Source organism: Arachis hypogaea, chromosome 4 (assembly GCF_003086295.3).
Source record: "Arachis hypogaea cultivar Tifrunner chromosome 4, arahy.Tifrunner.gnm2.J5K5, whole genome shotgun sequence".
Taxonomy (NCBI): domain Eukaryota; kingdom Viridiplantae; phylum Streptophyta; class Magnoliopsida; order Fabales; family Fabaceae; genus Arachis; species Arachis hypogaea.
Window position 1 is genome coordinate 128080485 of NC_092039.1, and position 17522 is coordinate 128098006.

General features: G+C 30.8%; 2 protein-coding genes and 2 long non-coding RNA genes across 4 annotated transcripts; 1 reads left to right on the top strand and 3 right to left on the bottom strand.

The window, feature by feature from the left end:
• Window positions 1–327: 327 nt before the first annotated feature.
• LOC112744948 (ATP synthase gamma chain, chloroplastic) lies at window positions 328–2172 on the bottom strand. Its single transcript, XM_072234219.1, has one exon. It carries the CDS (start codon window positions 1786–1788, stop codon window positions 661–663), a length of 1128 nt encoding a protein of 375 aa, XP_072090320.1. The 5' UTR covers window positions 1789–2172; the 3' UTR covers window positions 328–660.
• A 3100-nt stretch (window positions 2173–5272) lies between these two features.
• Window positions 5273–7648, bottom strand: LOC140184371 (uncharacterized). The gene is made up of 3 exons (XR_011880830.1): window positions 7497–7648; window positions 6170–6228; window positions 5273–5532 (listed from the first exon to the last, which is right to left on the bottom strand). It is a non-coding gene; the product is annotated as an uncharacterized lncRNA (long non-coding RNA).
• Window positions 7649–10149: 2501 nt separating this feature from the next.
• On the bottom strand, window positions 10150–16565 carry LOC140184012 (uncharacterized). The gene is made up of 3 exons (XR_011880672.1): window positions 16137–16565; window positions 15912–15960; window positions 10150–10486 (listed from the first exon to the last, which is right to left on the bottom strand). It is a non-coding gene; the product is annotated as an uncharacterized lncRNA (long non-coding RNA).
• LOC112744949 (uncharacterized) lies at window positions 10601–11744 on the top strand. Its single transcript, XM_072234220.1, has one exon. It carries the CDS (start codon window positions 10850–10852, stop codon window positions 11633–11635), a length of 786 nt encoding a protein of 261 aa, XP_072090321.1. The 5' UTR covers window positions 10601–10849; the 3' UTR covers window positions 11636–11744.
• Window positions 16566–17522: the final 957 nt, after the last annotated feature.

Sequence of the window (17522 nt, forward strand, 5' to 3'; positions counted from 1 at the left end):
AAATTAAATAAAAATAAAAATGTAAAAAATCAATATAGTTATATATGTGTACTCTCGTATACTCTCATAAATATGAAATAATAATGTCTTAATTAATTGTCTCCATACAAAATTAGTACATGCTAGCAAAATAAATTAAATAAAAAAATATTTATCATTATCAATAGTTTTTGTTTTTGAGCTTTTTCTTCCTTTAATTATTTGTCTTTCTTTTAGAATTCATCAGAATTCTCGAGGTCACAGATCTCGTAATTCTCTAACATAAACATCTAAATAAAAGTTGCTCGAATATCTTGTATATAACAATGAGAATACCTAAATCAGTAATTAGTCATTGTGAAAGCCACAATAAAGTATATAAATGATAAATTTTTAGATACAACTTCCAAAACAGTGACATGATATATAGATCTATTATTACATACATCATTTGTGAGATGAAAAGGAGGGAAAAAACTTGACAAAAAAAAAATAAAAGGTTTCCCTTTGAGACTCCTAGTTTTTTATATTTCAGAAGTGTAAAAATCGCATAGTTTCATAACGGTCATAAATAAGAACATTAGAATGTAATAAAGGGGAGCGACAACACCCTTTTATGATATTGGACACCTACAAATAAATCCAACCATGGATAATGATGATGATGATGCCAAAAGTAACCTATTGAAGAGCATTGGCACCAGCAACAATCTCAAGAATTTCACCTGTGATCTTAGCCTGACGTTCCCTATTGTAGACAATGGATAAGTTCTTCTTCAACTCAACAGCATTATCAGTTGCACTACTCATTGCACTCATTCTAGCAGCAAGCTCACTTGCAAGTGATTCTTGAAGTGCTCTCAAGACTTGGCTGTTGAGATAAAGCGGCAAGAGAGCATCAAGGATCTGAACAGGATCTTGCTCAAACTCCAAAATTGGTGAATAGTCTTCTGTCTTTGTCCTCACAGCATCCCTCTCTACAGTTAGCTTTCCTTCCTTTGTTGTTAGCCTGAAGAACTCATCATCAGCAGCATCAACACAGTTTCCATTGATGTCACAAATCTCTCCCTTTGGCGACAGTGGAAGTAAGGTATGAATCACAGGATCTGATTTCACCAATGACACAAACTTTGTGTACAAGAGTTCTACTTTGTCAACCTCTTCACTGATAAACAGCGAGAAGGCATCATCAGCAATTGCCTGAGCTTCTTTCGCAGTTGGGAGCGATCCTCCTTCTAGAAACCGATCAACTGGTATGTAAGGTCTACGGAGGAAGTAAGAGTTACCCTTCTTGCCAACACTAATGATAGTGTAGTCAAGACCAAGATCCTTCAATTGAGCAATTCTTGCCTCGGCTTTCTTGATGATGTTATTGTTGAAACCACCACAGAGACCTCTATCACCAGTGCACACAACCAGTGCTACCTTCTTCACTGGCCTAACTTTTGTGAGAGGGACATCAATGTCCTCAGTTTGGAGCTGCTCGTTGATGTTGTAGAGGACCTCAACAAGAGTCTCTGAGAAGGGTCTTCCATTAACAACAGCTTCTTGAGCCCTTCTGACTTTAGCGGCTGCAACAAGCTTCATTGCTTCTGTGATCTTCTGTGTGTTCTTGACAGATTCAATGCGGGTTCTGAGCTCTCTGAGACCACACTGTACTGGGGTGACAGAAGAACGTGAGAGGCTGCATGAGGGTGAGTTTTGTGAAGGGAGCTGAAAAGGGTTGAGAACAGAACGGAAAGAGAGGTTGGAGGCATCAGAAAGAGAAGGTTTTGAGGACACCAACATAGTGAGATTGGAACAAGACATTGTCGCAGATGGAGTACCTTTTGGGGCTTCTGCAGTGTAAGTAGATTACAACAGCAGAAAGAGAGCTAGAGAAAGAGGGTTGTGGTGTATTGGTTTGGTTGGTTTATGTTGAGATTGGTGTTATCCTCTCCTTGTGTGTTCATGAGATGCTCAATTTGCTATGGTTTATCAAGTGAGGAATGAGTGGAGGGAATGAGAGGGAGTGGATGAGATTTTGGGATAACGATTTCTACGGTTGGCGGAGAGAGCAGATTGCTGTGTACTCAATATTTGTGGTTCTTGTGGGTCCAATCTGATGTGGCTCTGTCTAAACAGAGTTGGGTAACACAAAATCTTTTGTTTTTTCGTTCAAATTAGATAAAGTATGATATCTAAGATCATATTGTTTTCTGTGAAACGGTCCTAATTTTGACTTTTCAATATTTGTTACTATGTCATTCATATTTTAACCTTAATTTTCACCTTTCCGGTGAGGTTTGAACTCCAAAAGCATCAGACCACGATTTTTTTGTGCATATCATAATTTCATTGGTATTAAAGGTATATGCGACTATTCGATCTGTGGCTTTTCCTCCCCCTTAATTCGTTGTGAAGTTGTTAACTCTAACACCACAAAAACATGACAAATATATTTTCATTAATATTCCAGTGTCAATACACGATAAGAATGATTTTAAATATAATTGATTCTTAATTCTATAGTATAAAATAATTAGAGACAAAATAAGATATAAAAAATAAATTGAATAATTAATATTAACATATTTAAATAGAATAGTTTGTGATAATGTACTCATTGAATTAGCATACCAGTTCTTAGAAGTAGTAAAAAATTACTCTAAAAAATTTATCAAAATCCAAATAAATAATATATAATCTAAAAAAATAGGTTACTCTTATCACAAAAAATAAACAAATATAAAAAAAGATTTAAAAAAATAAAAATTAAATTTTGAAAATTAAATAAAAATAAAAATATAAAAAATTAGTGTCTCAACTATTTAAAAGTACATAAAATTTAATGTTTTTGTGTACTCTTATGTACTCCAAATAATAATAATAATAATAAATTATTTCATTCTCATTAATTCTATAAAAAATATTTCATTTAAATTGTAAGAAAATAATAAATAAATATATTGATGCATCCACAGTTGATTTTGTGTCTCTGGAATTTATACATTTATTCTCTAGATTATCGACATTATTCTTGTACTACTGCCATATAGGACATTGGACATTTCATTAATTATTTAACTTTGATCTTACGGTAAGATTACATTGAAACTAAATGAAACTTTTTTGGATTCAAATAGGACACTTTAAACTTTAAGAACCAAAACAGGATTACACCCAAGCATAGGACACCAATTTAGTACTTTACCCAAATACTAAACACCAATATCATTTAAATTAGATTATATTAAATATTTAAAAATGCAATTCTTGCTTGTTGCAATAATAAGCAACTATTTCACACGATACACATGTTTCTAAACAATTAAATGTTCTCAGTTAGTTAATAGTTATTCAGCTATTCAGCTTCACAAAACCTGACATGTTAACAAATTTGACATGTTGATAATGAAAGATTAATTGACTTTTATCAGTCCTTGCAAGATTAAACAGTCTTTACTCTTTAGAAGACAAGCATTGAGAAACAAAGGACAACCAAAGAATTGCAGCCAGCACAGTAAACTACTACCCTGATAAAATGAGTATCTTTTATGTTTTCTTTTAAAAAGTTGAAAAGACATCCTTGAGTACCATCTAATCTAACAAAATTATTGTTACTTTCTTTAAAAATGTTCATATTCTATAAACATTTGTCATTTTCAAATTTTGGTCGGACACAAAACTGGAGTTTATGAATTATGAGAATGAACTATGCTTCATTTTTGCATGGCTGTGATTTACCTTTTATGTCATTTCAATACTATTCTCATTATAATGTTGAGGTGTCATCAGACTTGGTGAAATTAGCATGATTATCTATGGTGAAATAAGTCAAAACATGATATTCCATTATTGAGAGAAATAATTAACATTTGTATTTTCATGTAAATCCAATTTTTTGCTGATAATGTATTAATATTTGTGTTGACTTTTATTGCAGATTAACACTTGCAATGGTTTCTACTGTGATTACTTCTCTCCAAATAAGGCTTACAAACCAAAGATGTTGGCAGAAGCTATCATTTACTAACTTGAAATATTGGCACTCTAATTTTATTATAAGATCATTCATCAAATTAATCTGATATTTGGAGAATCAACTAGCTAGAGTAGCAATACTATTAAATTAAACAGAGGATTAGTCTAAGACATAACTTGTTCATTTTAATACAAGATCCCCAAAGCCGTCCATTTGTCTCTGTGTAAAAGCATGTAATTGGTTTATTATATATTATTGAAGGATTTAAATTGCTGACTTAATTAATTATCCAAAAACTAAGTGCCTAATCGGCACAAATAAACCTTTCTCATGACATGAAAAGCTTTTATTTAACTAGCTACTAGTCTTGACCTTCTAGAGCATAACCTAGGCTTTGCGTCACAAATTTTCGTCTTATACGAAGGCATATACACCTAAATTAATTGCATTATTCTTTACTTACTCTTTAGTTTTATGTTTTCCTTAGTCCAAGCTAAGACTAGGATTTATATTATTAGGGTGACTTCATTTAATAAACTTGAAGTTTACTCTACCCAAAAAAAGATAAAATAATATAAAAACTTACAATTAATGGAATAATATTGGGGAGATTTAGGATAATTATTCATTTGCGCCAGCTACACCAAATCCCCTAAAATTTACTTGGTGCTATTAAACGCTTCATGGCTACTAATTATTAAGCTACAAAAAAAAGTGAAATAATAATAATAATAATAATAATAATAATAATAATAATAATAATAATAATAATCCTAGCCATGAAATATTGATTATTGAATAACAAAAGTATTTAGAAAATTATAAAAATCAACTCAAAATATCTGTTTGTTATTTTGTACTCTTTAATTATTACTAAAATAAATAAATAATTTTAGATGTAATAAATATATAATTATATATGTTATATATATAAAATTATAAATATTAAGTTAAATAAAAGAATTTTTTTTATTATTTCTCTAACATTGATCATTGAATAAGAGTTCACTAGCAAGGTGGAACTAGAGATTATAATCATATAACGCAATCGTGTCTCTTGGAGATGGTAATTAATAAAAACAGCAATATATACAATTTAAGAAATGTTTCAAATATTTTATGATTTCACGTGTTTTAGTATTTCTAATCATTGATTTTAATAATGTATATATTTTATTATTGAAATCAATGGATAAAACTAATTTTATAATTGAGATTAATATTTAAAAACATAACTTAGAATCACGAAACACTTAAAATGTGATAGGATTAGTATTGCGCTAATCTAATTAGAGAATTATACTATAAATAAGAGTATGATATAATAACGTAGGAGATGCATGATGTAATTAGAAATTCTATTTTTTTTCTTTGGTCCTAATTTTAGAAATTTTTCTTTTATTCTCTCTGATTATCTATATTTCTCTCTATTCTTGATACAAATTCATATCAAATGGTGCTTTCATTATGAACATCATGCCAAATTCTCATGGTGGTTCACCGGACTCAATTTGGGATCAATTTCAAACTAGTTTGCAATGTTTGGATTTAATTTATCAAGAACGGACCAAGATGCTTGTTCAGGCAACCTGCATCATTTGATACAAAATTGTATTAAGAACTAGAGAGAATTAGAGATAATCAGAGAGAATAGAACATAAATTTCTAAAATTAGAGTCAAAGAAAAAAAAGTAGAATTTCTAATTACATCATACATCTCCTACATTATTATATCATACTCATATTTATAACATAATTCTCTAATTCGACTAGATCAATACTAATCCTATCAAAATGTTTCTTACTGTTAATAATGACTTTGTGTCATGGATGTTATTCCTATTCCTTTCACTGACTTTTCATTTGTGAAATGATGCATATGCATATGATATATATGTCATTAATTATTGCCATGTGCGCTTGAATACTATTTCCCACTTTACAGTCTATCACTTGGAAATTTCCTTAACCAATTACATTACTTCCAAGATTATGAATAAGAAATAAGAAATAATTTTAACAAAATCTTAATTAACACAATTAATATCTTTAAATGTTAGAGAGAATTTTAAAATTTATTTTAAATGTTGGAAACAAAAATAATACTTTACTCAATTTAGAATCAACAATAATGATAAATAATTACAATCACACAGTATGTATATATTGCACAAAAATAATTGATTGTCAATATAAAATATAATAATAGCATAATGGACCACATACCTGAAGGGTTAAACTGTATGATGAGTGAATTTCAATCATTGTCTCCCAAATTGCAAATTCTTCATGTAATGTAGTTATGTTTTAGGTGGTTGAATAAAGCAATAATCTTGTTGGCAAGTATATATATGCAATGCAAGAGGGACAAGCTTGTTCACAACAAAATATCCTAATTATATATATTTCTCTACTCCTAGCTAATCTTTTGTCATTATGGGCAATGAAAGTTAGACATCATCTGACAGTCTGACACCACACTCTCATGAATAGTTGAACATGTTTGTATAAATATAATAAACATTACACATGTAGAAAAACATTTGAAAAATTACTTTTGAAAATAATTTAAATAAATAGAAGTAAACATATTGATTAAATTAGTCATAAGTGTAGATTATATGTTGAAATATAAATTATACAAAAAAAAATATAAATTCTTTTTTTTAGACCATATTAAAATTAAAATTAAATAGATCTAACTCAAATCTAAAAATTAACTAAAAAATAAGAGATACATTATATTTATAAACTCTATACACAGATTTTATCCTTAAAAAATATAATTAAGACTTATAAGTTATAATGCACCTCGTTCATGTATATCTAAAAATAATGATATAAAGTATATAAACATTTGTAAGTAAATATTAAAAAGAAAAAATATATGAAATATTATATCTCTAACTATTATTATAATTAATCTTTTACAACGAACACTAACCAACAGACAATTTATATAGTAGATATATATAGAATAATGGGAGTCTCCATGTAAAAAAAAAATTATATTATGTTAATACAATATACAATAATAGATTTACATTAAAATTGGTCACTAAAATTAATATAAAAGATATATTACAATATAAAATATATACTAACAATAAATTAAATAATATATATATTTATATTCAAATACATAATAACTAATTTTAGTGGTTAATTTTAATAATGTACAAGTAATATTTCTGTATAACAATAGTTATATTAAGATAAATGTCATAAAACTATTATCTTCTTTTTTTAATCACCGAAAAATGATTATAACTAAGTTTACGCTGAATCAACCAATGGTGGATGAAAAATGTGAATCCACACATTATTTCACATTATATGTATATGCAATTATGCAAACATTCGCAATGAAACTATTTTATAGTTGGACATATTCATTGAATTTAATTTCTCTATGAGCTGAGGTATATAAATAATGCGGTGAGAAGGGATAATAATAAGAGGAGGGGACAAAAATTAAACATATATAGCAAAACAATTGCATAACGTTTTAATTGTAAGAGGTGTATGTGATCATTTTATATAGTTATATTACCTCAATAATTGATATTCCATCAATTTGCTTCTCCATGATGAACACCTTCATATACTTTCTCTACGTACATTCACTTGATCTGGACTTCGCAACACTTTAATTTTTTTTTTCCACCTCAATTTGAAAGCTCCATCACTTAGTAGATAATCCAAAATCTATATAAGACAAATGTGAAAGATTAATTTTCCATTGTACTCCTACAGAACATACAAGCGCCGCTCAGCTATTATTATAATAAATAACAATTAATCAAGGATTTAACTAACTTGTATTTTACAGATATATTTTGAAAATATAATAATAAAATTTTTAAATATTTTTACGTATTTAATGTAATAAAAATATGAAAAAATTTATTTTTATAAATTATTTTTTGATGATAAGTTATTCCCTCTCTGATGTATCATATTTTAATTGGGTGTTTATTTTAACTTGAGTTACTTTAATCTCATGAGAGTTAATAATATCTTGGAAGACGGTGACGATCTGACAGACGAAGAAAATGGAACACCCAATAAAACGGTAATACTTAAGAGGCACAACGACGATGACAAAAGAGTGGGGAGGAGTAATTGGGAAGAGAAAACAAGACACCAATGAGACGGTGATGCTTGGGAGGCGTAACGACGACGATGAAAGAGTACAATGCGGTGGAATAAATGTAATTAAAGAGAGTTGGAGTACCTTTTCTGAAAGAATGATTTGGGAAGAGAAAATAAGACACCCAATGAGATTGTGATGCTTGGGAGGCGCAACGACGACGAATGAGTAGAGAATGTATAAAAGAAACATCCAATTAAAATATAACACATCAGAGAGGTAACTTACATATTACTTTAGAGATGGTAGAATAGCATTCACCTTTAATTTATGTCTGTAAAATACAAGTTAACAAAATTTATAGATTAATAATAATAACAATAGTGCTAACGAATTATAACTCAAATAGCATAATCTTCCTTCTTTATTTAAAAATATCGAATTCGAGTCTCACCCTTAACTTTAGAAAAAAAAAAAAAAGAAGCAATAGTTGCATAGCATGTGTTATGCTAATTATGTGTTCTTATACCATGTTAATATATATGCATGATTTGTTGTCAATTGAGGAAAAATTAAAGAAAAGTTTCTCATCTCAATCACTCAATATATATATAATTGTGATCACGTGCAACATTAGTTCCATGTTATACATGATCTAGTACACAATTCTATTGAGCATGTGGAATGCTGATGAGATGATCCTAATACATTGAACCCAAGTGGTGGAAGTTAGTAAGATTCGTATAGATTTTGTCTTAATAATTAATGGCGAACTCAACGTCAATCACGCAAACATGCTTGAGAATTGAGATAGCTACCAATTCACCACACGTCATTGTGTGGACCTTCAATCCACATAAACTTATTAGAGCATGGTCATTTCAATAATCTATATATAACTCCCTTCTCTCTCAATGTTTGACTTAATTCCTCACTTATTAACCATGATTAGGTAGTACTTAATATCTCTAACATGGTTTTTCATCTTGTGAACTATTCTTTTACTTGTCACAAATCGTCACAAATAAGTTTTTATCTAATACAAACAATTAATCATTTAAGAGTAATATAATATTATATTATCAGTAAATATTATTATTTTTTATCAATAATTAATTAGTAATAATTTATATTTATATTTATCGAAATTTTACACACAAAAATTATATAATTTACATTTATATTTATCAAAATTTGTACATATAAATCAATATAATTTACATTTATATTTTTTAGAATTAGATCGTGGACAGCTTCCTTTTCTCTTTTCCTTCTCTTTCACAGGAGCAGAAATATTCTTTTTTTTTTTATAATTTTTTTATTATTGATAATTTGGTTCAAAATTTTAATATTTAAGTTAAAAGAATGATTTTAAAACTTGATTTTAAATCTTAAAAATAATTTTATATGCAAAAAAAGGTTAGGAACAAAAATTTTTTTTAACCTATACCTTAAAAACTAAAATCGTACTTAATTCTAAAATTTATTTATTAAAAATAATTTGATATTTATACTAAATAAATAATAACTAAAAATATTAAAAATTACTGATCCAAAATCTTTTATTTAAAAAGAAATATTTTTTTTATTTTTTCTAAGAAAAGTTACCAAGAGTTATATATATGTTGCAATATATTATATCACACGCCAGCTAGGATTTCATGTATTTAAGCTAATATTATACAAAACCCCCCACTTTATCTAATTGAGCTGATCTATTATTTTGGCCCAATAATTCAGAGATGATAATATATATTATTATATATACACATATGTTCTTCAGCTAGATTACAAACGTATCTAGCATTTTAAACCAAAGAAGCAGATACCCTTTTGTTTTATCTGTAAACCGCCCTCAGTTATAATTAGACTTATATTTATTTTTCTAGTATTCCCTTGGTTTTATACCAATGACCAATTTTAGGACTTCATTGTAAGATTGAGCTTCTCTTCTTTCTGCTAAAATCCAAAAGAAATTAAAATCAAAAGCAAGACATACAATTTGTATCTTTTTAAGAAATTAAATCTAAGGTATCATGATGCACTTAAACTTATTCATCAGTTATGTGTTTTATATAAACCTAATTAATAACATAATAATAAACATTATAGCTACAGTATGTGTTCCCACAACTCAAAATCATCATTGAAAAATACCAAAACGAACTACTAAAATATCGTTTTCAAAATTTTTATTTTAGAATGACACATTAAATTATTAATTTTTAAGTTGATTTTTTTCCGCTCTTTTGATCATCGTCCAACCATTCCTCCTTGCACATTATTAAATAAAATTCTAAAAAATCAACTTGAGTTAATCGAATAATCACCTTGTTCGTTCGCTTAAGCAAGTGTCGGATGTTCGAATTCCTCCTTGTGCATGCAACAATCTATTAACCAGCAGCAGACCTTTAAATAGAGATCCGATCCGCAACGAATTAATCTTTAACCTGTCGAGTTGGGAGATATCGTGAACAATAAAAAAAATTGAAAAACAAAATGCAATAATATTAAGGTACACTTTGCTTCTCTCCATTATTAAACAAAATCTGATACCTTTTTTTATTTCTTCTCCCCTTTATTTTGAATTTTCCCAACAAACTCTAGTTTAGCTTTCATATGATTATGTTTTCCTGTTTCCTAGCATGCTTTTCAAACTGTTCTTTTATAAAGACCACCACACCCAACAGCTACTTTCTATATACCTCAATCACACACACACACATATTCACTAAATCACATAAACTTTGGTGCATATCTATCTTTTTGCTTGGTAGCTTTAATTAATTTCTCTCTTTCTTCATTGATCATATATGGCTGAAGTTGTTGAATACCATGCAAATTCCAACACAAACACCCCTACCACCCCACCATCTTTGAAGCTCTTTGGCATCAACATTCATCACAAGATCTCAAATAAAGATCAAAACACTACTACTACTACTACTCATAAAAAAGAACAACCATGTTTGATGAATCAATCACCATCACCACCACAGAAATCTGAACAAGATAATTGTTCTTTTGATGACCCTTTTAATAACTCATCACCATCATCATCAAGGGATGCAAGAAAATATGAGTGCCAGTATTGTTGTAGAGAGTTTGCAAATTCACAAGCACTTGGTGGGCACCAAAATGCACACAAGAAAGAGAGGCAGCTCCTGAAACGTGCTCAAATGCAAGCTGCACGTGGCTTTGTTGCTTCACACTTTCAAAGCACAATCATGTCATCATCACAGGTGCCACATCTTCTAGCTGTTGGTGGTGGTGCCGGTGTGCCGCCGCCACAACCTTCTTCTCAGGCATCTTCATGGTTCTATTATACAAGTGGTGGTGGCACACCCACCAGCTTTGGTGATAATGCATACCATTCAGGAGGAGCCATGGCTCCCCCTGTAAGTCGTGTCTATGGTGGTGGTGGTGACGACGAAATCTACTTTGAAGAATCTCACATGATCACAACAAATTTGTTACACCACCACCGTTACCAATATCTGTCAAGATTTGATAGTCTTGACAGTAATGGTAACCGTGGTGGTGGTCAACTTAATAGTACTGAACAAGGATTAAGATTGAATTTGCATCTTAGTTTATAATCTGTGAGTTGAAAATTTTAACGTTAATCTCCAACATGATGTAGTATATAGATTCTCTCATGTATGTACATTTTCGTTAAGTAATAAATTATGATAAATTTTTGCTGCATTTTTTAATATCAAACATGAAATACTAGTTTCTATATGAATTATTCTTCCATTTCGAACTAAAGGCATAATTGATGGTTGATTTGTCATTTGCTTTGCTTGCATTTGCAAACTACTATAGGAAAAAAAGAAGCCATAGATGCTTTTTGAAAGTGAACTCATTTCCATAACTAAAAGTCAACTCTTTTAAGGCTAATAATTTTGAGACAGAAAAAATAGAAAAGTTAGACATAATCACACAAAGAAACATTCTCTTGTGAAATTGATTACTTGTACTCCCTTAGTTTTTTATGCCGACATAAATAAATATTCTATATTGAATAATTAAAGAAAAAAGAGTATATGCATTTAAATATGAAATATACTAGAGAATTAGCTGAGGTTATTATTTTTTATTATTATTTTTAGTTATTAATCTAATTTTTTTAGTTTAATAATCTTATAATATATTTTTAGTCTATACTTTAAATTTTGATGACTAACTATTGACAAAAAATGAAAAATAATAAATTCTACTAATTCTCTAACATTTTTATTTAAATATAACATAATTAAGTACATAACTACAACGTTAAATTACAACTAAAATAAAATAAAATGATTTATTGTTTAATTTTTTTATACAAGAATTATTTATGACGATATTTTTACTTTTTATTTTTAATATTTGATAAAAATGAGTGTTTTATTGTATCATAAAAATAAAGAATGTATCATAAAATTGTAAAAGAAAAGTAGAAAAAATTTGATTATCAAATTTTAAATTAAAAAAAAATATGAAAATCAAATTTATGTTTATAATTTTTTATTTTTTTAAAATCATAAATCTAAAGATCAGATTTGTATTAATAAATTTTTTTATTATTTTGTAAAATTTATTATGAAATATGATCTTCAAAATTCTTATATCTACATTAACAAAAGTAAAAAACACTCAACTTCTCTACACCAATAAAAAACAGGTCATGTTTGTCTATTTCAAAAAAAAAAAAAAGTTAGCCTAAACTTTTGTCTTCTTATGTGGGATAATAGATTGAAACTCACGTTGTGTATTTTGTCACGGTAAATTTTAGAAAGCTAAATTTAACAGTGTTTGTAAAGTTTTTTAGAGTCTTTGAGAATGCTCTAGATGGTTCCGAAACGTTCTAGAATGTCTTAGAAGGTCCCGGAATACTCTAAAAGGTTCTAGAATACTCTGGAAGGCCATAGAGTATTATAGAAGAGTGTGGATGTATATAGGAGTATAAAGAGTAGTATGAAAGAATCTAGAAGTATTTAGAAAGTTGTGGTATGATGAATATTTGTAAAGAAGGTTCTAGATGATTAATCTAGGCCGTTGATTAGATTTAATTTTAACCATCCATTGAGGAGGTGGATGGCTATAAATAGGAGGTGAGAGTTAGTGGGAATGTGTGTAAATCATTTGTAACAAACACTCGAGCAATAAAGTGTTATTCCACCAAAGCTTCCTTTCTCTTGTGTTCTCTTGTATTCTTAGCTTTCTTGCTAAATATTGAGAGTTAGGCTGATTTGGTCTTAGTTCAAGAGGTTGAGTAAGTCCGAGTACTAGCACGGTAGTGTTGAAGTGTGTCCAAGGCCGTGACAATTTGTCATCAAAGCAAGATTCGAGAGGGAGCACAAGTGGGTTGTGGGTATGGCTTCTAGTATCACCATAGAGCATGTTGAGTCTCAAAGGGGAAGGAATGCTATTCCTTCTCAATGGGGAGGCAAGAAGGTCTGTTCTTCAAGTGAGCCTAGAGGTAAGGACTCTAACTTCTTAGAAGAGAGAGTTTCTGTGTTGGAGAATGTTCTATCCTCTATGGATGAGCGTTTCCAAATGATAGAACATGATAAGGAGCCCCTCGAGGCTCACGAGTTAGGAGAACTAGATGCTTTCAAAGAAAACATGCTCCAAATCAAAGAGAAGCTTGAGAATTCCTTAAAGCTATTTGAGGAAGTTCGAGTTTGGTTCGAGGAGGCAAAATCTCGACCAACCATTTTAAGGAAGACGACAAAGATTGATCTCCCCAAGCCAAAGGAGTTCAAGGGTGTAAGGGACGCTCGCGAGGTTGAAAACTTCCTATGGCAAATGGAGAGGTACTTCGAAGGTCAAGGGGTGGTCGAAGAAGCAATAAAGGTACGCACTACAGCTCTATACCTTTCTGATAATGCTACTTTGTGGTGGAGGAGAAAATGCGTATATATGGAGAAGGGTACTTGCAACATAGCCACATGGGAAGATTTCAAAAGGGAATTGAAAAGACAATTCTTCACTGAGAATGTGGTTTATGAAGCAATGAAGAAGTTGAGGGAGTTGAAGCACAAGAGTACAATTAGTGACTACGTAAAGGAGTTCACTACTCTCACGCTTCAAATCCCCAACTTAGCATCAGAGGATGCATTGTTCTTCTTCATTAATGGACTCCAACCTTGGGCAAAGCAAGAACTAAAAAGAAGGAATGTTAAAGATGTCGACGAGGCCATCGTGGTGGCCGAATCACTCATTGAGTATCATAGGGGAGACTCTAAAACCCAAGTCTTCCTCCAAGCCTAGTTCTACTAAAGGTGGGGGAGACAAGGGGAAGAGTTTCTCAATCAAGAAGGAAGAAAAATACTCTTCAAAGAAAAAGTACGAGGAAAAGAAGAAGGCTTTCGTGCCCAAAGGAGGATGCTTCGTGTGCAAGGGACCACACCAAATGAAGGACTGCCCCAAGCTAGGGACTCTGGCATCTATCACCGAGGAACGAGAGGCCCAAACTCAAGTAAACGAGTGTGTTTGATCTATCCAACTCATGAATTCTGTGAAGGGCAAAGAGGAAAGCACCGTAGAAAAGAAAGGCTTGATGTATGTTAAGGCCTTTATCAATGAAAAACCCGTCATGGCTATGATCGACACTGGTGCTACACACAACTTTATCACGCCTGATGAAGCAAAAAGGCTTGGGTTGAAGATCACCGAAAAGAATGGTTGGTTCAAACCCGTGAATACCAAGGGTGAACCCCTTAAGGGAGTAGCAAAAGGGGCAGAGATGACTCTTGGTTCTTGGAAGGGCCTTGTGGATTTCTCAGTAGCACCCATGGACGATTTTAAAATAGTAATCGGGCTCGATTTGCAAAGGAAGGCAAATATAATACATATGCCATACTACGACGTAGTATGCGTCATGGAGAAAGGGTCTCCATGCATGGTCCCTACAGTCTCTAAAGTTGGCGGACCACCGATACTTTCTGCTATGCAACTCAAGAAAGGGTTCAGGAAGGGAGAGATTACATATTTGGCTCTATTACAAGAGGAGTCAATATCCGAAAGAGAAGACGTTCCTCCCAAAATCAAGGAAGTCCTTGAAAAAAATAAGGATGTGATGCCTCCCGAGTTGCCAAAACAACTACCACCTAGGAGGAAGGTGGACCATAAGATTGAATTGGAGTCAGGAGCAAAGCCGCCCGCTTCAACACCTTATAGGATGGTACCGCCAGAACTCGAGGAGTTGAAGAAGCAACTCAAGGATTTGCTAGATGCTGGGTTCATCCGTCCATCGAAGGCACCTTATGGCGCACCAGTCTTATTCCAAAAGAAACATGATGGTTCATTGAGACTGTGCATCGACTATCGAGCACTTAACAAGGTAACCATCAAGAACAAATTAAGAAGTAACAAAAAACCAGAACAAATTATAATTAATTGAACTATTTCAACTATAAGGTAACAGCTAGTTTAAGAATGTCATCAAGCACTACTATGGAGGTACTTAATGTTCATGAAGCCAAAAATATGCTTAACATGTGGCTTTTGTCTTCTTGATTTCAAGGTAACAATCTGACCAAGCAAATATGGAAGGGGAAAAAAACTTAGCAACTCCTCACTATGACAAACAAAATTGTGAATTCAATGTCAAACCATAGCACTGCTTCGAGGATACATTGAGCTAAATACCGTCAATCAACATCTAATTTTCCGATGAAGGACTTAATGTAATTATATATTGCATTTTTCAAACTATAATCATCAACTTCTCTATGGTAAACTATTGTCTTTCAAAACTTGAAGTAATTACAATGAGCTATAAAAAGTATATGAAATTCAATGCTCTTACTGTGTAACAATAATAAAGCCAATTACTATCATACTATCAAGCTGCACTTAAGGTATCAGAAAATGTTTTTATACCATGATTCTGCATGACCAGGCACATCCACTTCTGCCATCACAATTATGCCTGTGATAAATCATGCAAATACTCATCAAATAGATGATCATTATAGCTTAACAGGCAAAACAGGGGGGGGGGGGAATCATAGTCGGCAAGCATAATTTGCATGATAAATATATTAAATCATCATTGATAGCTGAAAAACTGTACCATAGTATGAACTTCAAAAGGGGTAACCTCACCTCTCATTTTGGCAAAACTTTTAGCAGCACATGGTGCAACATGGAATAAAAATAAGAGGAAAAACAGTATTAGTCTTTGATAGATAAAGAAAATTGACTCAAAGATATGCCCTGAAAAGTAACAAGTTGGTAAAAGGAAAATATCCATGGATCAATTAACATTATTTTGGAATATAGAACATGTTACATTTATAGCCCTTCCCCATCTTCAGTTCTAAAACAATTTTTTTTATTAAAAAAAAAAAAAGAATTTCATTAGATGAGGAGAAGGATAATACAAAATGTGGGGACAAGGTCCTATCAATTTTTTATTTCTTTAGCTCATCTATTCTTATTCAAACGAAAAAAAAGGTGTGCTAACTTCTTTTAAAGCTCCATCCCAGAATTTAAATGAAAGTTATTTTCAGCTTTCTTTTTAAAATAAATAAAATAAAAAAACTCACAAATAAGCAATTATTATAGATTATAGATTTTAGATTTCTATAAATATTATAAAAGTTATGTGGATAAATGCCAAGTCACCAACAAACTCATGACTCATTATTATTGTTGATTATTATTTTTGTCTTTGTTTATTCTTTTGCGAACTTTCCTCCTCCATAAAGCAGTTAGGGGATTCGATATATACAATGAAATTGGATGCATAGTTTAATTGGATATATACAATGAAAATCAAATGACAAAAAAGAGAGCATTAGCATAGCTATTTCACAACTCCTCCATAAAGCAAGTTAGGGGATTGGATATATACAATGAAAATCAAACAACAAAAAAAGAGCATTTAACATAGCTATTTAACAAAAAAGAAAACTGCATCAGTTCATTCCTCGGGTGGTGGTCCCAAGTTAGCAATACTCTTGTAGGGTCATATGAATTTACCTCGACCCCAAATAAAGGGGTAAATATCTGAATAACTGAATCAAAGTTAACTAATCCAAATCTATTCCTACCAAAAGATGGCCCATAACTGTTAAGGTAACTAAAACTTTTCTCTTCTACATTATACTTGTAATTAAAACTGAGTGAAAGCCTGGAATCTCATTACGTTGCGATGTACTAGAATATACTCTATGTTCGTAGTCAAAACTAAAATAGTCCGCATAAATCCTAAGTGAGCCATAAACAAGCCCACAGGTATATATGAAATGAAAAATTTCTTTTAACAATATTTCTCGCATATCCACTAATTTTTTATCATATAAAACCAACAGTCCACCAAGCCCGGATTCAATGTTAGGCTGAAAAAAAAATATAGATATTATTATAAATAAAATGGACAAAAAAAATAAATATAAAAATTAAAATTTCAATACCTGAAAAACAGGTGTTTCACCTTCTTTAATACATAAAAGTTTGTATGTAACCAAAGCATTTAATCCATAGTGA

Excerpts from the sequence above, each read along its gene's own strand:
- LOC112744948 (XM_072234219.1), bottom strand. The coding sequence starts at position 1,788 with ATGTCTTGTTCCAATCTCACTATGTTGGTGTCCTCAAAACCTTCTCTT.
- LOC112744949 (XM_072234220.1), top strand. The coding sequence starts at position 10,850 with ATGGCTGAAGTTGTTGAATACCATGCAAATTCCAACACAAACACCCCT.